Source organism: Kogia breviceps, chromosome 1 (genome assembly GCF_026419965.1).
Source record: "Kogia breviceps isolate mKogBre1 chromosome 1, mKogBre1 haplotype 1, whole genome shotgun sequence".
Classification (NCBI taxonomy): Eukaryota; Metazoa; Chordata; class Mammalia; order Artiodactyla; family Physeteridae; genus Kogia; species Kogia breviceps.
Genome location: NC_081310.1, coordinates 166,759,313 through 166,784,297, shown reverse-complemented (window position 1 = coordinate 166,784,297; position 24,985 = coordinate 166,759,313). Strand labels below are relative to the sequence as shown.

Below are 24,985 nucleotides of genomic sequence, written 5' to 3'. Positions count from 1 at the left end.
TATAAATTATACACCAAGAAAAGTTTTTATAAAAAGAAAAATATTAATGACAATGTAAACAATTTTTGTGTATATAAAGCATTTAGCATAATGTTTGGAACATAGTAGGTGCTCAATAAATGTAATTAACTTTTTAAGCTAATGTTATTGCCACTGTTATTACTGATGTAATGATTACTATGTGCTAGGCACTGTGCTGGGTGCCAGATGAAGTGAAGCTCCAGGAAAGAACCCTTGAGCTAGAAGCATGCCATGAACTTTATGCCACAATGACAGTTTAATGTCCAAATCCTACCACTGTTGCTGGCAAGTCACTTTAAAAGTTGTTCTCCCCTCTTTTTTTCCTTTGTAGCAAGCACAACTTTTGTGATTTTATTTATTTGTGTGAACACTTATTTCATGTCTGTCTCCATCATTAGATTGTAAACACCATGAAAGCAGGGATACTTCTGTTCCACTCATTACTGATAGGTGGACAGATTCTGGGAGACTTTTTGCTAGGTCTGATAGGAGTAACAGGTGCTGCTGATACTGTCCCTTTCCTCCATATCCCCATGAATGTGGGCAGGATGTCTGGAGCTTTAGCACTCACCTTATGATCATGAGGTGTACACATGAGGGTGAAAGCCAGGTTGTGAAGTATGATGGAGAAAGGTGGAAGGAGCCTGTATCTTTGGTGACTTTGTGGAGCACTGAGCCAATGCCAATAAATGCCCCCTTCAGACTTATTACATTTGAGAAAAATAACTTTGTATTTGTTTAAGCCACCGTTGCTAGGGTTATCTATTTCTGGCAGTGGAACACATTCCTAAATGATACCACCAATAAGATCGAAATGATCCTCTTGAGAGATTTTTGTCTCATGGAGGAAGATGGGCATGTAAACAAATCCAGGCAGTTGTAAAGCACTTGTTTCGTGGAACTTTGTATGGGTAAATTGATGGACCGTATCAAGGAATCCCTAGTTGCATACTGGTTTCTGGCTTGCTTTTTTTTTTTTTTTTTTTTGGTTTAGGTGATCCGGTGGATGGCTGCCCCACTGAGATAGGAGACCTAGGAGGTGGAGCTCATCTGTGGAGTGAATAGATTAGTTATTTATTGGGCATGTGGGTTTTAGGTACCTGTAGGACACCCAGGCGGTGGGGGGGGTTGTCCAGAGATAGGACGATGTATGGATCTGAACTCAGGGGAGAAGACTTTACTGGAGCACAGAATGGGTATCATCAGTGTGCACATATGAGTGAAGCCTGAGAGTGAAAGTGTATTGAGCTCTGGTTTCAGGCTTTATGCTAAGTGCTTTGTATCATTACACCATCATCATAATCCACCTTCACAGCTAACATTTACTAAGCACTTACTACCTGCCAATTTGACTTCTAAGTGCTCTGTCTGCATTATCTCATTCAGTTTTCACAACCAAGAAAGGGAAGTGCTATTCCAATTTTAGCTATAACTGAGGATTAGAGAAGTTAAATAACTTGCCCTAGGTCATACTGCTAGAGTTGTGAAACGAGAAACACCGAAACACTAGAAACCAGGACAGAGAGCCATGAAGACATCAATATATATTTTTTTCTTTTAAAAAATAATTTGCTTTTTAAAATTAATTTTGTAATTTAATTTTAAAAATTAAGGTATTGTGTTCATGGAATGTTATGCACAACTTATAAGTGTACAGCTCAAAGCAATGTGAACACACCAGTGTAATAACCACCATCCAGATCAAGAAACAGAACATGACTAACACCCCGGACACATTCCTTATATTACCCCCTATTGTTCCCTGTTCCCACCCGAAGGTAAACCCAACTCGGACTTCTTTCACCATAGATTAGTTTTGCTTCAAATGAGAACATTTAAGGGATGGGAAAGGAAAGATGAGCTAAAAGGGTGACTAAGATAAACTGGTCATAAATGTGGGAGGATATCAAGAGAATTGGATCTAGGTTCCACCAATCATGTGCACACACTAACTGGAAGCTAGTGATACAAAGTAAGAGTGATCCTGGAAAATCCTTTTCGGCAGCAGTGGGAAATGTAATAAGATTAAATTCCTGGAGAAGCTGGTAGTGACAGCAGTGCTGCCACTGTATCCATGCCCAGGACAGTCAGTGAGGCAGGCTACAGCACCTCATTGAGGAGAGTGGTGGGTGATTTGGGGTGATTTTCCTTGTTATGTATATGCCAGGTTGGATTCTTCAGGCATTCTCTTAGCAATTTTCTGAGCTAAGCAGTATAATCTGTTATCTAATTTATTACCTTACTAGGTCAAGAGAGAAAACCTTTATAATTGTTGTGAAAGACTATTGGTTGCCTACCCAACAGTCATTCTCTTGTCTTTTTTGAAACAGAACCATGCTTTCTTTGGGGGGCGGGAGGGGGGGCAGCATGTGCCCAGCCCCAGGGTATAAATCACAGTTGTTTTACGTCCATTCCATTCTATGTAATACCATCCTTTTTACCAACATACATTAACTCTCATCTTTAAAACAATCCTGAAAGGCAGGTACTATCTTTTCCTTTTTACTCGTGGGAAAACTCAAATTTAGAGGAGCGACTGGTTTTGAACAAGATCTAACTCCATAGCTCTTTTTAAAAAATATTTATTTATTTATTTGGCTGCGGTGGGTCTTGGTTGGACCCGTGGGATCTTTAGTTGCGGCATGAGAACTCTGCAGCATGTGGGATCTAGTTCCCTGACCAGGGATGGAACTGGGGCCCCCTGCACTGGGAATGCAGACTCTTAGCCACTGAACCACCAGGGAAGTCCCTCCATAGCTCTTTACAGTGCACCACAGCACTACTCATCTGGGAGTAAATTTGTACATCTTTCATGACTCAGGTTGAGGGTATTCTACTTTTCTCTCTGACCTATCAGAGTGTCCTGTCTGCTTCCTTCCCCATCACCCTTGACAATCTGGGTGCTCCTTAGGGCGACTCACTACCTCTCAGGAACAGTTCCTAATGACTTCCAGGAACCTCCTCACCCGCCAGAAGTGTGTCTAATGACTTCCAGGATCTTCTCCCCCCCACCTCAAGAGCTGCTCCTAATGACCCCCAAATCCCTACTCACGGAGGGACTGCTTTTTAATGACCCTAAGGACATCCCCCCTCAGGACTTGTCCTAATGACCCACAGAGCTCCTTTCCCCTTAGAAATTTCTTTTCAAGAAATGTCCCGGTTTGCCGGCAAGTGAGGGGGTTCCCAAGACACGAGACTTTGTGCGTTTTAAAAACCGAGACAGTACTGGGCAACCTGGGACAGGTTGGTCACTTTATCAGGAACTCCTTGACCTCGGAAGCCACCCCTAAGGGTCCCCAACGCACTGTTTTTTTTTTTTGTTTTTTTTGTTTTTTGTTTTTTTGCGGTACGCGGGCCTCTCACTGTTGTGGCCTCTCCCGTTGCGGAGCACAGGCTCCGGACACGCAGGCTCAGCGGCCATGCCTCACGGGCCCAGCCGCTCCGTGGCATGTGGGATCTTCCCGGACCGGGGCACGAACCCGTGTCCCCTGCATCAGCAGGCTGACTCTCAACACTGCGCCACCAGGGAAGCCCCCCAGCGCACTTTTACCTTAGGTAAGGGTTCTACTCACCCCGCAGAAGACTGTCCCCACCCTTTCGTTAGAAACATCCTACAACGACCTCATCAGTGCCTTTACCCTGGCCAACTAGCCCATTTCTAGGCACTCAACTCTTTTAATCCAGATTAACTACGAGCGGCCAGAAGCCCGCCTGCGATTGGCCAGTTCTGCGATTCAGCAGAGATGCTCAGTGGCCGCGGTCGCGAGTGGTACAGCGTTTCCTCCTGGCAACAGCCCTAGCCGGCGCTCATAGGCTGAGCCGATTGATGTGCCAGTACTTTGGGGCGGCTGCAGAGCGCGTTCATTGGCTGTTTGAAGGCTTCTAGCAGCCCCTGGATTGGTTGACTCTGTGGAGCGCTGTGCGACTGCGCAGAGGCCTACTTTAGAGGAGGCGGAGCTTCGTCCTTTCGCCGGCTGGAAAAGCAGTGGGATCGGCTAGTGGCGACAGCAGAAGTCGGGCCTTAGCCCTGCCGGGGCAGTGGGCTTTAAGTAAGAGCCAGATGGTTTTTGAATCCTTTAGGTTTGTTGCTTCTGTAGCCGTGACCGTGAGCTCTTGTGGGGGAGGGGCGGAGGGCGGCCTTCAGCGGTTAGTGATAGGCATGGTTCTCGGTCAATGGGAGCAGGCGCTTCTGAAATGGGTCCTGAGATTGGTCCTTTCCAATATCTTATAGCCAATGGACGTCGGGAAGAGTGGGCGGGTCTACTGGGCCTTATTTTCTTCTTCCTGCGGCCCGGACTCACTCGCCTAGGCGGCGGGGCCGGGAGGGGCCAGGCGTCTACGCGGTGAGCTTCGGGGACCTTGGGAGAGGGGGGCTACCTTGGGAGCGATACCCGCAGGAGCATCTGCGAGGGGAGGGGGCGGGAGTTTGAGGTGGTTGTTAGCAACAGCTCCCTTTATTGAGTTGATAAGTACCCGGCCTAGTGCTTAGCGTTTCGCTTGCATCATCTGAGTTAATCACAGCAACCCTGCAGGGCATGGAGGTTGGGATCCCCATTTTACAGGAGGAAAAACTGACATTGGGGCAGCTTACACAGCCAAGGTCACACAGCTAATAAATGGCAGAGACTGGATCTGTATTCAGAGTTGTTTTAACTCCGGGGCAGTGCTCTCTTAAACCAGTAGGCTTTGTTGCTGGGTCGGGGGGAGGAAAGTGTCAGGGAACGGGAACTTTCCCCAGGGAATAGATTGAGGGAAGGGAATCCTAGGGTAGAAGAAAAGGAATGAGCAATTGAGGTAAGAGCAAAGACATCAGTTAGTCAACAGTTACCGAGTGCCTACTCTGTGCCGTGCATTGTTCTAGGTTCTAGGCTTACAAAGATGAATAAGGCCAGAGGCAGATGAAGCCCCATTAGGGGTTTTGGAGGCCCTACGATGGGCCCTAACACTGTGTTCACATGACTATGTGTCTTTATAAAATTTGCAAGAGTAAGATATTTTGTATTCCTTTTTTTAAAGAGGGTCTTCAAGATTGCATAGAACTTTAGGTTCCTCTACACTTGGATCTGCCCTTGCAAAGGGCTTAGACTAAGTGGAGATTATGCTATAGGCAGCACAGAGTAACGGAAGGAGCATTAGGAGCACATTGCAGGACTGTGGATAAATTTCCTGGTATGTAAAACAGGGCTTACAGTATATCTGCCATGCAAAGTTTGACGAGGTGCAGGAAGGCACCAGGCCAGGAACGCACTTTATTTTTGGTGAAATGGAAGCAGGAGAGATGCGGGTACTGGGACTTGTCTTCTCTCCTACCTAAGACAGTTCTATTCCATGCTGTCTTCCCAACCTTTTGCTAGATTGTTGGTAGGTTGGACACAGTTTCCTCCCTTCTGATCGCTCCAGCTCTCAAAGGGACTCTTGGAGCTGAACTGCCATGGCTTTGGGACCCAGATTTGGGGGAACTGAGTAAAGAAAAGGACATACGTTTTTTGCTTCTAAACTGGCTTCTTGTAGCTGGGTGTGCTTGATTCTTATTCAGTCATAATAGTCTATTGTGTTACCAGGCAATGGGGATGCACCCACTTAAGTGAAGGCCTCATCTAAAAACAAAGTAGTATTTATTTCACCTCCAGTCAGTTATGAAGTTTGCCCTTTATTGCCAGTTTATTGCCTGTTTAAATTTTGTCCTTTGAGTTCTGGGTACAGTGCAATTGAACTAATCTCTAGCTTCGTATAGCAGTGCTGAAACTGCATTTTGGTTTAGATATGAGAATAATTTCACCTTAGGGTTTTAAAAATCATAGCTCAGGCTACTAATATCAGGGTACTCTTTAACCCTTAAACTTTGTAATCTGGTAGCCAACTAACTTTTCTTAGGAATCTAGAATCCTGTTTTAAAGCTTTGCCCTAGAAGGGAGCCCATAGATTGATTTTTATTTTAAAAAAATCTGGGTGTAGTATATTAAGTTTAATACTTAGAAACAGTTAGCAAGGTGTGAATAAGGGAGCAGCTGAAAAGAGAAGGGTAAAATATGGGCGGGGCAGCTGCTTTGTTAGATGGGACCAACAACCAAATAATTAAAGTTTACCTTTTTTAGCTGAAACAATGTCTCTATGTAAGTGAGGTTTAAATACAGGCAATTTTGTACATTAGAATCCTTTAGACAGATCCTTTTCTGTCCCAGTGTGTCTTACTTATTTAAATGACCTGCCTAGAGGCAGATTCCAGGTGTGAGGTCTTACTGCTGCTTCAGAATTTCTTCATCTTTTACTATTTTCAGCACTGACATTTCCAGCATTCAATCTTAATTACATTTTATATAATTTTTAAAACATTTTAAAAAATATTTATTTTTGGTTGCATTGGGTCTTTGTTGCTGCGCATGGGCTTTCTCTAGTGGCGGTGAGCGGGGGCTACTCTTCATTGCAGTGTGCAGGCTTCTCATTGCAGTGGTTTCTGTTGTTGCGGAGCATGGGCTCTAGGCACGCGGGCTTCCGTAGCTGTGGCTTGCAGACTATAGAGCGCAGACTCAGTAGTTGTGGCGCACAGGCTTAGTTGCTCCGCGGCATGTGGGATCTTCCCAGACCAGGGCTCGAACCTGTGTCCCCGTGCATCGGCAGGCGGATTCTTAACCGTTGCGCCGCCAGGGAAGCCCACATTTTATATAATATTATGTTCTTAATGTATTTCTTCAGATTCCTGCCTGACCAAAGTGACCTCAAAAAGGAGGGAAAATGGCTTCTGAATCTGAAACCTTGAATCCCAGTGCTCGGATAATGACCTTTTACCCGACTATGGAGGAGTTCCGGAACTTCAGTCGTTATATTGCCTACATTGAATCCCAAGGAGCTCATCGGGCTGGGCTGGCTAAGGTGGGGGACGGGGCCTTTGGGACTCAGGGTGGCACTAAGATTTTTCCTAAATGAAGGCTGGAAGAACCCAGTTTTACTGAAAGGCAGGCTTGGTGGTAGTTGAATATTTGCTGTCCTATTTACAAGTTAATTCCTTTCGTTAACATTTGAAGTATCTCTTTTTAGCTTGGAGAAGAGCTGCTTAGAATGTTTAAAAGGGAGGAAGAGAGCAGTGTCCCAGGGCCAGCTGCTGTGGTGCTTCCATCTCTTGGTGGAGAAGGGTGTTTTCATCAATCCAACTTCTCTCCTTCTCGGTTTTGGTCTCATCCAGCACTCTGATAGTAATTTGGCTTCCCATGTGAACTTTCTGTTAGATTGAGAGAGAATCAACTCTTCAACCTCCTGTCTTGGTGCCCAGATAAGATTCTGAGGCTGAGAGTTCCGTACCTTAGATCATTGCAGCTAGGCAGCTAGTTGGTAGCAGAACTAGATCAGGGCTAGCATGACAGTGTGACTTGCCGTGTTTGGGTGAGCATGGTTAAATCCATGTGACTTTTTAGTAGAATTGGCTGTTGACCTGCACACTTCTTGGACTCTGACCAGCTTGTCAGGTTTCTGATCTCTTTGTTTCTTGTGTTCCCTACAGGTTGTTCCTCCAAAGGAGTGGAAGCCACGAGCGTCCTATGATGATATTGATGACCTGGTCATTCCTGCTCCCATCCAGCAGCTGGTGACTGGGCAGTCTGGCCTCTTTACTCAGTACAACATACAGAAGAAAGCCATGACTGTTCGAGAGTTCCGCAAGATAGCCAATAGCGATAAGTGAGTGAAAACACGTTCCTTCCCACCTGTCCTAGCATCTGGAACCTAATATCTCATGTGCAAAGCAGCAGATGGACTGCTGCCATCCCACTGAAGAACAGTTTCCTCACCTCTAGCATCTGTCTGTCTGTCTGCTCTTTACATGGAAGCATTCCTCATCTCGGTACACGATCACAGTCTAAACTTGTACATATTTTTACATAAAGTAATCCCATTGTTTTTCCTTCAAAAGTAGGATCATTTTCTGACTCTAATAATTTGCAGGGTTGCAAAGGGGAAACTTGGAGTTGGTTCAAGAGGAGCGTTGGCCGGATGTATTGATACCACCCACTTATCAAAAATGGTCTTCGTAGTTTAAGTTAATCTCTTCCTTCTGGGTCCTCCTGTCTTTAATCATGTCAAACTCCTCACTACCTCTACAGATGCTATCTCATTTCCTTTGTGACATTAACCAAATGTGAGTGAACTACCAGGCTGGTTGCTGTTTTCTATCACTCCATCATCATCTGTACTTTGTCTCTGTTGGAAACATCTTTGTTTAGGCCTGCTGTTTTCAGTTGTTTTCCTCTGCTGTTTTTAATATTTTGCTCTCATTACCTCAGATTTACAGAGACTAAGTTGTGTGTTCCCCTCGTTGGGCTCTGACTAGTCCTTCTTAATCCTCTTGCTTGGATCTTCTCCCTTCCCTTGTTACTTCTTCATTTTGTGGCTCCACAAGGGATTCCTCCCTCCCCCTTGCCTCTTCTCCTGAGCCTTTTTGGTCCACACGTATCTTGGTTTCAGCCAGACGTTTTCGCGGCTCTGCCGTGGAGGCTCGGAGTAGAGCCTCAGCTTGCCAGGCTTCACACTTGGAGCGCTTTGTCATCTCACATCAGGTCACGCTCTTTCTCCGTCTGTGCTCTGCCTTCTTTTCCTTTGACATAGCACAGTTCTAAATGTGGGCTTCCAATTTTATTGGCAGCCTAACTCTTAAAGCATCTCTGTTGCTGGCCAACCTGCTGTCTAATGAGAGTATCTGTGTAAAAGCCTGTTGAAGAAGTGTGCCATGCTCTGCACATGAGAGGCTGTGCCGTGTTCATGTCTGCTTCCTAGCTCTGCGCCTTGCCAAGCGTACTTGCTTTGTTTCACGTCGGGTTGGCCTCACTCAGGCCCCTGTGCCGTTCTTCCTGTCTCATCAACATATGGTAGGCCTTACTTTCTTTCAGGACACCTCTTTTTATTTTATTTTATTATTTTTTAGGACACCTCTTTTTAAATCAGCCGGTCCTGTATCTTTTCCCTTCATCTGAAATACAATCAATTCTTACCTTTGATTTCTGTCTGTATGGTCAGCCAGCTTTAAGAAAACCCAGTAGGGTAGAAACCTAAACTTTTAAAGCAGATCAGTTGGAAGTAGAGTTATTTGTATTTAAAGGGAACTTGAGAGTTCTAAACTTTATTATTCATTAATTTAACATCAAAATGTAAGGCAGTATTTAAAGTAAGATTTTTTTTTTCCCCACTCATCTCATTATCTCCATACAGTTTCATTTTGGTCTTCCACTCCATATCATGTTTTTTGGCCATTTGAGTTATAGTGTGCATTTTCAAATACCTATTAGGTTTACACGTTACTCTTTTTAAATTACGTAGTAATTTTTAAGTGATTTGAATTTTTAAAAGTTTTTTGGAAGTAAATTTTCAGTATGTGATTATTGAGCTAAAGAGTACAGATATTTTTAATGGTATTATGTGAGATATATATATATATATATATATATATAGAGAGAGAGAGAGAGAGAGAGAGAGAGAGAGAGATAGATAGGGGTGTGTGTGTATTTGAGTGTGTGAGCATATGTACACACATATATTTTGCTAAATGGAACATTTGATGTGCAAAAACCTATTTTTATGTTTTTAGGACTATCTTATATTTTTATTAAAATATTTGGTTTTCAGGCGTGATTATTTGTTGAATGTTAGCCACACTGCATAGGATGCTGGAAATGTAGCAGTGACAACTGAAGTGAGCCCGCTTGGAGACGCTTCTTTAGAGTGCAGGGAAGTGAATTCTGTTCCAGGGCCTCAGCTCTCCATGTGCTGGGTTTTGGTTGTCTGTGGATACATAGGGATTTGCAGTCTTGGTTCTCACAAGTTTGGAAGCCTATTTTCTCCCTGTGTGGCCAGGCCGCTCCTGACGGGTGCAGTGTGTAGTTATAGTAGAGTCTCTTGAAAGAGTCGAGGATATCATTCTTAAGGAAGATGGGCTTACATCTTTGTGTACGTTACTCTTCTGGGGCCCAGAACCCACGAAGGGATGTTGAGGGAGTTACTGGGTACTGTATTGGAACCTTGAAGGCCAAGGTTATGTCTTGTTCATTTGAAATGTCTTGCTATCCCTGGAACAGGGGATTGTGTCTCGTGCTGTTCATAATGCCTCATGTATTTAGTCCCTTATAAGTGGCTAACACTTTTTTTTTTTTTTTTAACTTTAAAGGTACTGTACCCCACGCTATAGTGAATTTGAAGAGCTTGAACGGAAATACTGGAAAAATCTCACATTCAATCCCCCAATCTATGGTGCAGATGTGAATGGCACTCTGTATGAAAAGGTGAGACTTCCTGGGATCTCTATGCAGCATTTTTGCAATTTTGTAATTTAATACCATTTTCATCTGCCCAGCATGTAGTGGGCACCAAAAAGCTGTTTTGCTGAATGGGTGTCTGGACAAAGGAATGGCCCACCACCAGGTGGTGGGCTGTGCTCACTTAATTGTGGGTAGTTTTGCATGTGACTGAATTTTATTTCTCCTACTCTACATGTGAATTGGATGATATGGTGTTCTTTTTTTTTTTTTTAAATTAATTAATTTATTTATTTCTGGGTGTGTTGGGTCTTCATTTCTGTGTGAAGGCTTTCTCTAGTTGCGGTGAGTGGGGGCCACTCTTCATCGCAGTGCACGGGCCTTCTCACTGTCGCGGCCTCTCTTGTTGCGGAGGACAGGCTCCGTAGTTGTGGCTCACGGGCCTAGTTGCTCCGCGGCATGTGGGATCTTCCTAGACCAGGGCTCAAACCCGTGTCCCCTGCATTGGCAGGCAGATTCTCAACCACTGCGCCACCAGGGAAGCCTGATATGGTGTTCTTAGCAAGGGCTGTTAGAAGAGTCCGTGGGTGGTAGCTGATGAGTTCTAGAAAGGGTGGGATCACAGTAAATGAAATGTTGGGGGAGGGCAATGTGTTTTCTAAAGAAAAAAGGTCACTGACCAATATAATGGAAGGGGTGTATATTTAAGAAGAGGAACATATTTAGATTTTCAGAATCCTCAAACAAGATTCTGTAGCAAAAACTGTTTTTAACAAATTGCATTGGCTTAGAATTTAGTGCTTTTTGGCATAGAGAACAGCCTTAGATATGGTACAAGGAAGAAATATTTTGGACTATTTTTTGGGTGATTAAAAAATCTGTAGGGTGTTTTAGGGATTATCACTCCGATTAATTTGTTTTTGTAAATTATTTGAAGGAAGACGTTTAAAAAGTGTACTCCAATTTGTTGATGACCGCTTTTTTGGGTGGTGGGAAGTGAAGCTTGTAGGCTTAAATCCAGAACGTATTTATAGGAAGTGGGCTCCTCGATGACCTTTACAACTCAGGATAACATTGTAGACTTCTACTGAAGACACTGCCCAGTGGAAATAAGAGCTAGATAAGTCACAAATTAGTACAGTTGATTCCCATGCTTTCTATTTTCTATTGTTTGAGAGTACTTTCCTCTTTTGACTTAAGTTTCTTTCTTTTTCTTTTTTTTAAATTAATTTGTTTTTGGCGGCGTTGGGTCTTCATTGCTGCGCGCGGGCTCTCTAGTTGCGGTGAGCGGGTGCTACTCTTCGTTGCAGTGCGTGGGCTTCTTTTTGCGGTGGCTCCTCTTGTTGCGGAGCATGGTCTCTAGGTGCGTGGGCTTCAGTAGCTGTGGCACATGGGCTCAGTAGTTGTGGCTCACAGGCTCTAGAGCACAGGCTCGGTAGTTGTGGTGCACGGGCTTAGTTGCTCCGCGGTATGTGGGATCTTCCTGGACCATGGCCCGAACCCTTGTCCCCTGCATTGGCAGGTGGATTCTTAACCACTGCACCACCAGGGAAGTCCTGACCTAAGTTTCTTTAGCTTCTGTGCACACTCTTCCTCTTGTTTAGAACAGGTGGCTGTCCCTCCTTTTTCATCTTTTCATGTACTAGTGTTCAGTGTTGTTCACCAACTGGTGTTTGCCCTTCGGAGGTATAATGGCATCAGTTCCAGTGGCAGCTCTGAACAGCGAATGAGGGGTGCTGTGGTCTTCAGGGCCATGCAGTTTCAACCTTATTCCCACTCTTTGTTAGGAGTGACAGCTCACTTGTGACCTGCTCTGTGATTGGTGGGTTCAGAGCCTCAGCTTATATTCAGTATAACTTCCTCTGCAGCATGTTGATGAGTGGAATATTGGCCGCCTGAAAACAATCCTGGACTTGGTGGAAAAGGAGAGCGGGATCACCATTGAGGGTGTGAACACCCCATACCTGTACTTCGGCATGTGGAAGACATCCTTTGCCTGGCACACCGAAGACATGGACCTGTACAGTATCAATTACCTGCACTTCGGAGAACCGAAATCCTGGTAAAGTCGGCCTGCACTAGGCACTGGGGCTTCTCAGCTTTCATGTGCCCAGGGAACACCTTGGAATCGGGCAAAATGCAGATTCTGGTTTGGCAGGCTTAGGGTGGGACTGGTGTGTTACATTTTGTTCCGACTTTCAAGCAGTAAGGCGCTGTTTGAGCTCTGGTGCTCTCCCTGCCCTTGGAGTAGCAGGCGTTAGCGGGCCGGGCACCTAGTACCACAGTATGAAAACAGAAAGGTGCCTGAGTGAGCGAGAGCCATGGGGGCTCTCCCACTGCTGTCTAGTTTCTTTTTCTGAACAGGCCTGAGGCATTTCTTAGAGGCAGACTTCCAAGACTGCAGTCACTTCTTCTGATGACAGAAAGCTTTCTTTTCCTCATGGAAAAGATATTTGGTGAGCAGCAGTGTGTGCCTGACTCACGAGGGGACACAGGACCACTCAGCATCTGCTCCCTGCTCTCCACCGAGGCCGCCGTCTGGCTGGGGAGAAATCAGAGAAAGCTCTCTCGTTTCTTCCTGCGCCCACCCGTCTGCCTCGGCATGTTAGCGAAGATGCTGCCTTCAGCAAAGCAAAAGACAGATGAGGTGCCCACCCTCACACAGATAGGGGACTGGTCAGGAGAGAGAAAGTGGGAGAAAAGCTCTGATGGGGAACGGTGGTTGTAATAGGCTCACACAGGAAGGCGTGTCACCCTGGAAGAGGTGACAGCTGAGCCGAGAGCTCGTGGATGAGGATGTGGCTGGGCGTGGTGGTGGTGGGCTTGGAAGGGGGACTGAGGGAAGGGTGTCTGGGTGGTTGTAACAACATGTGCAAAGACACTTGAGAGCGAGCACGGTGTCTTGAGTAACTAGAGGAAGGAAGTCCCTTGTGGTTTGCGTGCTGTGTATGAGGACGGAGGAGCGAGGAGGCCGGAGGGGACACCATGGCCAGGCCATGAGGAGTCTTGGAAACTGTATCTGTCTCCATTCCTTTCCGGTATCTTGAGCCACATCCTTTCCCAGGGCTTTGCTTTTCTTCTGTCAGATGCTTTCCAAATACCGGTCTTGGAAGGGGGAAAATCCTTTTGAGCCTGTGATTACCCCCTCACTGCTGTCCCAGTTCCTTCCTTAGGTGGCTAGACTTCAAGACTCTAGCTTTTGTGTCTTCACCATGTTTACTCTGAAGTTCCCTGAAACTGGACTTTCTGTTCTCGGGTCAAGAGGTTTTCTAGCTGCTGTATACACTCTTTAGGTCATCTGAAGTGGTTCCTTTAGAGACTTCTGTGCAAGGTTGCCTGATGGATCACAGAGTCCTTTAGGTGACAGACATTTTCCTCAGCTCCTCATCTGTTTTGTTGCATAACAAAGCTATTTGGGATGGGAAGGTTTTGTTGTGGAATCATCTTTAGAATGCACTGTAAGGGTAAATCAGACTTACTGTGAGTTCCCGAATATAAAGTTTAACAGTTGTGCAAAAAGTTTTAAATAGTCTTCTATGTGTTTTTTATTTTTTCTGTTTGTTTTTTTAATGAAGGGCAATTCCTATGGTGTCTAGATATGCACAGGGGTGGAGGAGTGAGTGCTTACTGGATAATCAGTACACGGTTGTGGAGACAAAGGGAAATGGGCTCAGCACACAGGGGCCAGGTCTCTGGTACCTGATCCATTGTCACCTCGTTTCCCATCTTCCTCCCTCTATCTCATCCCGGTTAGGCCTTTCAGGCTCTGCCAGGAGCACTTTAATGCCATCCTCCTCCTTTTTTTTTTTCTTTTTTTTTTAAACTTTTGTTGCATGAACAACATTATAAAGGAGAGCAACACTGAGTGGGTACCGTAAATCCTGGTTCATGATAAATATTCAATAAATGTCTTGTTAAAGGAATGAATGTAAAAGATAAAATCGCTCACACTTCTGCATGTGCTGTGCCCGCCTCTGCCCAAACAGTCTAATACTTCATTTTTCCAGATCCCTATCTAGTTCTCGTGGTTGGAAAGTTGAAAAGTCTGATATTTCAAGCTGTTTTGAAAGGGGGGACGAGCCCCTCTGCTCAGCGGCCAATGCTTCTGTGTGCTTGCAGGTACTCCGTCCCGCCTGAGCATGGAAAGCGGCTGGAGCGCCTGGCCAAAGGTACGGGGTCCGCTCTACTTGCTGGGTCAGACCTCCCTGTGAGCTGCGCTCATTGCTCTAAGGTGTCCACTTGCTGTGGTCCTTTCTCAAGCCCACGTGTGGGGAGTGAGCCAGACTGCCAGATTGGTTACATATCAGAGAGACTAAAATCAGAGCCTTTTCCCACTGTGTCTTGGGAAGGGACTTACTAAGTCTTAGACTGTGTTTGCCTGTTTTATCACGCATGGGTTTATTTGACCAGGGATAGTGTATTGGTCATATTGGGTCTGGTTCTTTTGCCAAAATCCCAAATCATCAAGTCAAAGTTGAATTTTGTGCTTTGGTTCTTTTAAGTGGACTCTAATAGATTTGTACCTCTGCAGAGCCTATTTCACAAGAGCTTGGGTCGTGTGTGCTGTAGTTGTGTTCCTAACAAAAGATTGAGGATCCCAGTGAATGGAGAAAGGCTCTAAATTGTGTCAAAGGTCTTTGTGAGAACAGAGGTACCTGGGGCAATCCCCCAAACAGGATTTGATTACCCATGTAACAGCCTACACAGGAGACAGCCCAGAGGTTCTTTGTAGAACCTTAGGATTGACCTGAAGCTAGAAGAATCTGTGGAGATCACACTGGTGATTCATCCTCCTTATGTAGATGAGATGCACGGTGTGAGGGGACTCCAGGGTTACAGAGCGAGTGTGGGGCTGTGTATTAACTGTGCCCATTTTCAATTAAACAGGCTTTTTCCCGGGCAGTGCTCAAAGCTGTGAGGCTTTTCTCCGCCATAAGATGACCTTGATTTCTCCTTTAATGCTGAAGAAATACGGAATTCCCTTTGACAAGGTGAGCGGATTTTGCACACAGCAGCCCTGGCTTACATGGAAACCACCCTTTCCGGCGTGTGTTTCACAGAGGAGCTTTATTCTACTTGATTCTCTGTACCAGGTGTGGGCCAGGGCTAATCTGTATCATCGTTTGATCTCGAAGCATTAAAGGTGGGCTGCCCCTTCCTGGTGCCAGAGGAGGGTCAAGCCCCCTTGAACAGTGTCATCTGGAGGAGTCATTAATTACAGTCATGGTGTCTGATGTGTAGAGGCTTTGCCTGTCACAGAAGACGCCAGGTCCCCAGTAGTTTTGTGACCCATCCCTGGCCACTAAGCTCAGTTGTAGCAGAGCTGGAGCGCAGCTTTCCAGGTCTCTAGACGCCTGCCATTTGCTGCAGTTGCTTCCCGTTTGCTCTTGTTCAGGTGACTCAGGAAGCTGGAGAATTTATGATCACTTTCCCTTACGGGTACCATGCTGGCTTTAACCATGGCTTCAACTGTGCTGAGTCCACTAATTTTGCTACCCGGCGGTGGATCGAGTATGGCAAACAAGCTGTGCTGGTAAGTCCGCTGGGTTTCCTTCACAATAACCGTGTCTAAAAATGACTGGTTGAGCCAGCCAACCTTCTTAGATACACTGGCTGGTGATTAGAACATTTCTTTGAGCTGCTGGAATCCAGAAGCAGAGTGGCGGGGAATGTGCAAAAGTGCCAGCATCTTGTGTTCATGAAGAATTTGAAAAGATTTGTTCATATTTGAGTTGTATAAAATGAGGTTTCCATGCTTGAGTCCACTGAGCATTAAAACTACACCTACACACCATGCTATTTCTTGCTTTAGCCACTCTGGGATTCTCTGTTGAGGAGAAATCTTAAGGGCTTCCTTTTACATTAGGGAAGCAGCAGGGCTGGACGTTTGGCTGGGAGTAGACTCGCTCCTGTGGTCCTGGCTTGGATAGAGAGCAGAGGGAAGGTGGACATTGATCATCCAGGGTCTAACGCTGAGCCTCATCTCTAACCGTTCTCCATGCGCCCTAGTTAGCGCCCAGGTTGACTCGCCCCAGTGCCATGTGTCCTCCACCCTTTTTTCCCTGCTTCCTTTCATGTGTGAAGGCTCTGCAAGGACGTTGTGCCTGCCCTCAGCCTGTGAACCCAAACAGTTCAGCCTTAAACTGTCTTGTGTCCTTTCCCATTCGGAGGGAGGAGATGGGAGGAGGGGGTTGGGGGGGAGCAGGGAAAGTGTCTCACCTGGAGCTCCTCTGGCACCTTGCGACAGTGCTCCTGCAGAAAGGACATGGTGAAGATCTCCATGGACGTGTTTGTGAGGAAGTTCCAGCCAGAAAGGTACAAACTCTGGAAAGCTGGGAAGGACAGCACTGTCATCGACCACACTCTGCCCACGCCAGAAGCGGCTGAGTTTCTCAAGGAGTGTGAACTGGCCCCGAGAGCCCGGAAGGAGGAGGAGTGCCCGGAGGAGGATGACATGGAGGGGTTTGAGGATGGAGAGGAGAGTGACCTGAAGAGGAGGTAACCCTGCAAGCCCTCGGGCCCAGCTGTCTGAGGGAGGCGTGTCTGGCAGCTCCCGTAGCCTGCCGAGAGTCTGCTTCTGAGTGGGGTGTTTAAGCACAGCTGAGGGAATGTTTTTCTTGGTACAGGCCCCAGAATCCTCAGTGAGGTGTTCAGGCCCTTCCTCACGGCTGCCACCCAAGGGTGGTAGCACCTCTGCACGGGCTGTGGTCTGCTGGAGCAAGGCTCACATGCGTGCGAGGGCATGGCTCCCTCTTGAGCCAGAGAAGCCAGTTTTCTCATTGCCATTTGAGGGCTTAAAAAAAAATAAATTTATTAATTTATTATTACTTTTTTATTATTGACTGCGTTGGGTCTTTGTTGCTGCACACGGGCTTTCTCTAGTTGTGGCGAGCGGGGGTTACTCTTCGTTGCGGTGCGCGGGCTTCACGTTGCGGTGGCTTCTCTCATTGCGGAGCACGGGCTTGAGGCGTGCGGGCTTCATTAGTTGTGGCGCACCAGCTCTAGAGTATGGGCTCAGTAGTTGTGGCTCACGGGGCTCTAGAGTGCAGGCTCAGTTGTGGTGCATGGACTTAGTTGCTCCGCGGCATGTGGGATTTTCCCGGACCAGGGCTCGAACCCGTGTCCCCTGCATTGGCAGGCGGATTCTTAACCACTGCGCCACCAGGGAAGTCCCCATTTGAGGACTTTTTGAAAAGGAGAGAGTAGTGAAGGAAATGAGACTCGCAAGGGCAGGGGCCAGGGTCCTCGGTGTCTGAGCCAGAGGATCTGTCCTCAGGAGAGTTTCTCCTGGGCTATGTGGGGAAGAAAGGAGGAACATTTACCGGGGACCTGCTGTACACCAGGCACTCTGCCAGGTGCTCAGCACACCTTTTCTTAAGCCTCATGTCAAACCTGTGAAGCGGGTGGTGACATCCCTATTTGCATTTGATGGAACAGGCTCAGGGAGGTGAGGTCCCTGGTCTCAGGTGGCACCAAAGTGTGAAGCAGGCTCTGGCCGTTGATTTTGGGTTGTGTGGGGAGGTGTTTGTGTAAGCAGATGTATACTGGGGCTTTAAAAAAGTTTGCCCTCCTCCTTGCAGCCTGGCCAAGCACCGTATCGGGACAAAGAGGCACCGAGTTTGTCTTGAAATACCACAGGAGGTGAGTCAGAGCGAGCTCTTCCCCAGGGAGGAGCTGGGCTCTGGACAGTACGATATGTCGGAGTGCCAGGCCGCCCTTGCTCCTGTGAGGCCCACCCACAGCTCCGTGCGCCAAGTTGAGGACGGTCTCACCTTCCCAGGTGAGTTGGTTATGGTATTTTTCCCCACAGCCCTAAATCATTCTTTTCTGTGTTGGACGCCACATCAGTGCAGGGTCGCAGATGTGACGAAGGGGAGGCGGGTCTGTGAGCAGATGGTGTGATTGGAATGTGGGAAGTGCTTTGGTTGGGGTCACCCAGGGTGGCTGAGGAACATGGGGGAAAGGCCCCCGCCCACCCTCGCCTGGTGAAGTGCCCGTGAATTAACTCTTACAGAGTAAGCAGCAATTTTCCAGGCAGACAGACTGGGGGGGGACATAGAAGGGGCTTCCCTGATAGGAGGAGCAGGGGCCCAGGCCCGAAGGTGTGCACAAGCATGAGCTGTCTGGGGAGCTGGCAGTGATTTCCTGTGATTTGAACAAGGGGTGGGAAGGCTGGGAGACGGGTGTGTCACAGGAGCGACCTGAGAAATGGGATGAGACCATGTGGGGACTGCCTGCCACCTGAGAGTTTGCTCATTGGGAGGCTTGAGAGGCCGTTTGTATTTTAGGAAAGGGCAGTGTGGTCCGGTACAGTGTTTGAAAGCATTCACTAGGACAGCTGTTGAGGATAGATGTGTTAGGAAGGAGCTTGTATTAGTCTTGGGTTAGGCTTGGAGGATCTCTGCGTCGACAGGACCTTGGAGTGTCTGCTGAGAGCCAGTCAGCACTATGGACTTGGACCCCGGGGCCCTGCTGCCCTCTGTTGAGCCGTCTTTCTAGCCTGGCTTCTCTGGGTTTCTGCTGAGCTGCAGGAGACTTCTGAGGAAGTGACAGCTGCCACTTAACCGAGTGTCTGCGCACTGTGCAAGGCTGTGCTCCCACCTTACACGCAGCAATCTTATTTAAGAACCCTGGAGAGAGGTGGTAGTATCCTCAAGTTACAGAGGATGAAACTGGAGGCCCAGAGAGGCTGAGCAGCTCGCCCCAGACCACACAGGGACCCTGTCAGTCAGTGGTGGAGTCAGAGTTCAGAGCTAGGCCTCACTTGCTGCCCATGTTCCTTGGTCTTGTCACTCTGCCTTTCTTGAAGTTCAGAAGCACAAGAGAAAGTGGGCTCTGTCCAATGTGTCTGTGTGTTTCAGATTATTCCGACTCCACCGAAGTCAAATTTGAAGAGCTTAAAAATGTCAAGCTGGAAGAGGAGGAGGAGGAGGAAGAGGAGGAGGAGGAGGAGGATCAGGAAGCGGCTGCCTTGGACCTTTCTGTGAATCCGGTTTCTTTTGGGGGTCGCCTCGTCTTCTCAGGCTCCAAAAAGAAGTCATCTTCCAGCCTGGGCTCTGGTTCTTCACGGGATTCTATTTCTTCTGATTCAGAAACCAGTGAGCCTCTGTCCTGCCGAGCCCAAGGGCAAACGGGAGTCCTCACTGTGCACAGCTACGCCAAAGGGGACGACAGGGTCACTGCAGGAGAGTCATGCACGAGGAAGAAAGGGGGTGCCACCAGGAGCATCAATGAGCGGGAGCTGGCCGAGGTATGGGCGCTGGGTGGGGTGGGGGGCAGGGGGCCTCCTGTGTTGGGAAGGGAGGTGGTTCTGGGGCTGGGCTGCTGCAGAGTCCCAGGTGGCAGGAGAGACCCTCAGTATGGACCGCCAGTCTGCAATTGTGTCAAGCAAAAGCCAGGTGGCAGTGGGTCACTTCAGCTTGTTCTTTGCTCAGAGTTCCTTTCTCTTACCTCTGTGGGACTGTTGTTCCAAAGAATTGCCTTGCAGCCTCAGTGGCCGCCCTCGGTGGATCTTCAGCTGAGTTGGGTGCATCCTCTGCCCCTCCTGGCCTTAGGGGCCAGGGTTAGAGTGGCATTGGTTGCAGGGTTTGAGGTTTGGGGTGAGGTGGCCTTTCTTAGCCTGGACTCCCCTGGGTGTTCTCCCTCTACTCCCCTCTTCATTCTTCCCCTCCCAGTATAACACTGTTAACGCCGCATCCTTTTGGAGGCCAGGATGAACTCCAGATCTGTAACCATGGACATGTCTGTTCAGGCTTCCTCTCAGGACACGCTGTTGCCAGAAGCTCTGTCTTTTGTTTGTTCTGTGGAGAAAGGCGTTTGGTGGGTCTGAGTGGGATACAGCAGGGCCACATTGGGTGCAGCCGACTCAGGCCTGCGCTGGTGACCTGCTCTCTCCCCAGCCTCGCAGCCTATGGGTAAGTTGCAGCCCAGGCTGGGGGTGGAGTGGGGTCACTGGCAGGTAGTAGAAGTCAGCACAGACTTCCCCGTTCCCTTCCCTTCACTTTTGAAAAATTTATTGTCTAAAAGTTTTTATTATGAAACATTTTAAAAGTATATGCAAGGGGCTTCCCTGGTGGCGCAGTGGTTGAGAATCCTCCTGCCGATGCAGGGAATGTGGGTTCGTGCCCCGGTCCGGGAAGATCCCACATGCCGCGGAGCGGCTGGGCCCGTGAGCCATGGCCGCTGAGCCTGCGCGTCCGGAGCCTGTGCTCCGCAACGGGAGAGGCCACAGCAGTGAGAGGCCCACGTACCGCGAAAAAAAAAAAAAAGTATATGCACATAGAATACTGTCACGAGCGCCATGTGTACCCTTGTTATTTCTTCATATTAACAATTGGCTTGTTGGCTTTATCTTTTCTTTGGCTGAAATACTAACACTTATAATTCCTCTAGTTTTTTCAGCGGTGCCTTTCTGTGGTTGGTTTTTCCCCGTGTCTTGAACACCCGATGTAGTTTTCCCTTCTGCCTTCTCTGAATCTCGGGCTCAGTTCTGTAGACCCCCTTTCTCCACGTGCAGGTCCCCCTCCCTCTCACACGGTGTGTGGGTATCCACCGTCCACCACTGTGCGGCCTTCTCGGAGCCTCTGATAGCCGCTCCCTCTGTCCTGCTGTGGCCGCTTCCGCAGGAGAGGGGCTCTTCCGCTTGGAACCAGAACCCCTGAGGTTCCCTGTGGCTGCATCCCAGCCATCCTTCCCAAAGCTCTGTGCCCTCTTGTGCATCCTGCTGTCTCTGCAGGCCACATTGTCCTTCTCTTGCCCTGTCCTCCTGACTTGCTTTCCTCTGGCTGCATTCACAACCACAGAAGCCGCTAACAATAGCAAGGACTTAATAGACACTTGAATGCGTTGTTCAGACCACATGTTACTGCTGAAGCAATCTTAACCACAGTCAAGTTTTTTGTGGGGTTTTTCTTTTTTGGTGGTGGGGGCAATAAGTAAATAACAGCCATGTTTTTTCCTCCCAAATTAGGAACCAGTTAAGTTATGGTTACAGGAGGCGGGCACATGGCACTCAGAATGCCGCTTTGTTACCAGTTAAAATGGTTGAAGAGAGTGGCTTCTAACTTGTGGCCGAATGGCACTGCCGCTCATTTACCCTCAATTAGACAGATGACCCACCTAATCACAGGAGGCCCTGGAAGACTCAGGCCTCTCTCACAGCGGCAGAGAGTTTCCCACTCACCTTCTGTGTGTTGTGCACACAGGAATGCACTCCCTCTGCAAAAGGCAGATGCCAGAAAATGAAATCCAGGACTCCTCCCGCGGAAGTATGCTGGGAGAGGAGGCTTCTCTCTGACACGCCTCTCTTGTGCAACCCCTGTTCCAAAACCGTAGCGTGTCTTCCTGGTTCTTTTTTGTGTGTGGACCTCTCAGCTGCAGCCTGATGGTAATAACTTCTCCGCTCCGTCACCTGCCAGCTCTCCCAGCTCTCCCCTTGACGTGCTGGCATCCTCTTCGCTTTACTCTGTAATGGTTTGTACGCCTGCTCTGGGCTAGGACTGTGCCTTCAAGGAGCTCATAGTCTAGGCAAATAGATGCGAGCAGGGAATTCTAGTACCTGGTGATGAGCATTGCAGCACAAGTGGAAGAGTTAGCAGCTCGGCCTGGGGTTGGGGTGAGGAGGCAGAGAGACAGCAGGGGAAGGAGCTCAGCGGGAGCATGCTGGGAGGATGGGATGAAATTGGAGCGGGAATCTAGGGGAGGAGAGGGTTCTGTTTGGTGCTGGGGGCTCATGCCAGGGTCAGAGCAGGTCGGGGGTCCGCAGTGGTTTTGTTGGTCTCAGGCATATGGAATGAGAAGGCCTTGGGAGGTGCGGGTGGGCTGTGTCAGGAGCCGGGTCCTGGAATTCTGAGGCTCTTTGACTTGAGAGTCAGGGGGTGGGGGGCAGTGGAAGTTTCCCTGCCATGTGTTTTTGGAGATTGAAGATTTCTATAACACGTTTTTATAATACACAAAGATGCATATGGTATAATACAATGAACCACAAATGCTCATCGTCAAGATCTAACAGTTGTCAATATTTTGCCGCATTTGCTTCATCTGTCCTTTTTTTTTTTTTTTTCTTCTTTGTGGCTATGCAACTTGTGGGATCTTAGTTCCCTGAGCAGGGATTGAACCTCTGGCGCAGTGAAAGTGCTGAGTCCTAATGACTGGACCGCCAGGGAAGTCCCCATCCGTCCTTTTTTTATTTGCCGAAGTATTTTATAGCAAATCCGGATGTCATGTGATTTCTTCCCTACTTCAGTGTGTATCTCTAAAAAATATGGGTGTTTTCTTAATCACCGTGCCTTTTTATACCTAAAAAAATTACAGAAATTCTCTAGCATCATCTAATACCCAGTTCACAATCAAACTTCCCCAGTAGTCTAAACAAAGTTTATTTTACAGTAGGTTTGTTTGAATCAAGATTTAATTAATCTTACATCTTATGTCTGTTCATTATGTCTCTTAAGTCTGCCTTAATCTAGAGCAGTGCCCCTCTGTCCACCTGCCACTGACTCACTCAAAGAAACTGTCAGTTGTTCTTTGGATTGCCCAGTGAAGCATTTTTTTTTTTTTTTTTTTTTTTTTTTTTTTTTTTTTTTTTTTGCGGTATGCGGGCCTCTCACTGTTGTGGCCTCTCCCATTGCGGAGCACAGGCTCCAGACGCGCAGGCCCAGCGGCCATGGCTCACGGGCTTAGTTGCTCCGCGGCATGTGGGATCTTCCCGGACCAGGGCACGAACCCGTGTCTCCTGCATCGGCAGGCGGATTCTCAACCACTGCGCCACCAGGGAAGCCCCCAGTGAAGCATTTTTTAAGCTTTGCATTGATGTCTTGGAAGATCATTTTGGAAGCAGTATAAAGGTTTTTCTTGGGGAAGAAGGAGGCAAAATTAGAAACAGCAGAGGTTCCCTTGAAGATGGAATTATAGATGATTTTCACTTCCTGCATTTATAAATTGTTTGAATATTTTTTATGAATATGTGTTATTTTTATAATCAAATACTTCTCCTTCAGGACAGGAGGAAAAATGGTTTGCAAGAGGGAAATCAGTTTGGAACCTGTTCCTTTAGTCTGAGAGGTGGTGAGGACCTGAGCCGTTAAGGTGCTGGCGGGGGTGGATGGGGGTGGCTGGAGGAATGACTGCTTGGAAGGTGGGAGCCCGGTGCGAGGGGCTGGTGTGGGGTGAGTGGGAGGGCAGTGCAGGGGTGACCTGGAATTCTGGCTCGTGTTACTTACTGGATGGACAGGGGTGTTATCGGTGGAGGATGGAGGTGGCAGGAAAAGTGAAGGGGTTATTTGAGTGGGACTCAGGTGTGAGTTCAGCCTGGGGCATGCTGAGTGCGACCTGCTTGTGAGGCAGGCATTGGAGACGAGCATACACGCACCTTAGGTGGGTAGTTTTGGGAGTCACCTTCACCTGGAGGGTGTCAGTGGGTGTGGGAGAGTTCGCCCGTGGGGCATGTGGAACATGAAGAGCAGTTTTCACAGTGCGGGTGTTGGTAGAGGGCCGGGGAAGGAGAAGGAACAAGCAGAAGAGTGCAGCCAGGGGTTCAGGGAACTAGGAGAGGGTTGTGTGTGCTGAGCCGGGGAGGAGAGGGTGGAAGACGGTGGCAACCGGCCGAGTGGGCCTGTGTTAAAGAGGGGGCGGTGGGACATAATGAGGGCGGGAGGGTGGGGGGAGCTCTGACAGGAGGGAGGGCTGGGGTCTCTAGCAGAGGCGGGCACAGGAGAGGATGGCTGCAGGTGGGTTTTTTATTGTGGTAAAATATGCATGACATAAAATATCACTCTTACCCTTTTTTAAGTGTACAGCTCAGGGGCCTTAAGTGCCTTCATATTTTGTACAGCCATCACCAGGCTGCAGATAGTTCTGAGGTGGGAAGAGGCAGTTGTCTGTCCTGGAACAGTCCTGTGGTCATTGGGGCCCAGCTCCTTTTCAAAAGCCAGCGTTCCTGGAAACCTCGTTGCTTCTCAGCTGTGTCCCTTTCTCCTTCCAGTCCCTGCAGCACTTTGCTCCTTGTCTAAGACGCTGTCTTGGTCTCGGTGCGGTTGTCACAGGCGGGTGAAGGTGCACTTCTAGGAGCCAGGTACTGGGCTACATCCAGCCTTGCCTCTTGAGGCACCAGCGTGGTCCCCGGGGCCTGGCCCAGGAGCCTCTGTAAACGTGGGTGGAACGAATGGAAGTTTAGCTCCAGTAAGAAGCTGACTTGAGGGTTGATGGATTGGGTGGGATGGCAGACTGACAGTCAAGGCTTGGGCAGAAGCTGAGGCACTCTGCCTGTCCCTGGAGAGGTCTGATAGCATTGTGTCTATATCTGGAAACAGCTGGGTTTTGAAGAACATCCTGTGGGCCCCGTCCCCTCACTTTGAGCGTCCCCCAAGGTGTAATTCGGGCCATCTGCTGTTCAGTGTACGTGCTGCCATCTCGTGTCAGGGGCCATGGTAAAAGGGCCCCTGGTGACTGACCGCTGAAGCACCACAGCCTGAGTCTTCACACGGCAATGTGTCTGCTGCAGAAGTTCTTGTTAGCTCAGGCTGCTTTGAAAAAGTGAGTTCCCTAAAGAAGGAGAGAGAACACTTGGTTCTTTGTACAGAACAAGCCCCGTCAGGAACATTGACCTTGACCTGGCTGCCCATATGTCAGGGGTAACAGAGAACTCAGGAGAGAGCCTGGAGCTCCAGCTCTCTTTCCGGCAGCGGCCTGGGAGACCTTGCATGTCATCCCACCCCGTCCTCACCAAGAGC

At 48.2% G+C, this 24,985-nt stretch overlaps 1 protein-coding gene across 3 annotated transcripts in view; it reads left to right on the top strand.

Moving 5' to 3' along the window:
• The first annotated feature begins 3,940 nt into the window (after positions 1 to 3,940).
• KDM4A (lysine demethylase 4A) overlaps positions 3,941 to 24,985 on the top strand; it is a 41,912-nt gene continuing 20,867 nt past the window's right edge. Inside the window, exons 1-11 of one of the 3 annotated variants that reach the window (XM_059082856.2) lie at positions 3,941 to 4,070; positions 6,715 to 6,891; positions 7,517 to 7,692; positions 10,169 to 10,283; positions 12,125 to 12,318; positions 14,376 to 14,425; positions 15,144 to 15,247; positions 15,652 to 15,789; positions 16,504 to 16,754; positions 17,837 to 18,036; positions 19,118 to 19,506. In XM_059082856.2, coding sequence (XP_058938839.1) covers positions 6,754 to 6,891; positions 7,517 to 7,692; positions 10,169 to 10,283; positions 12,125 to 12,318; positions 14,376 to 14,425; positions 15,144 to 15,247; positions 15,652 to 15,789; positions 16,504 to 16,754; positions 17,837 to 18,036; positions 19,118 to 19,506 — 1,755 coding nt within the window. In that variant the 5' untranslated portion in view covers positions 3,941 to 4,070; positions 6,715 to 6,753. Of the gene's footprint in view, positions 4,071 to 4,252; positions 4,365 to 6,714; positions 6,892 to 7,516; positions 7,693 to 10,168; positions 10,284 to 12,124; positions 12,319 to 14,375; positions 14,426 to 15,143; positions 15,248 to 15,651; positions 15,790 to 16,503; positions 16,755 to 17,836; positions 18,037 to 19,117; positions 19,507 to 24,985 lie in introns of those variants that run through there. The other 2 variants (XM_059082855.2, XM_067009493.1) reach the window with 2 other exon arrangements.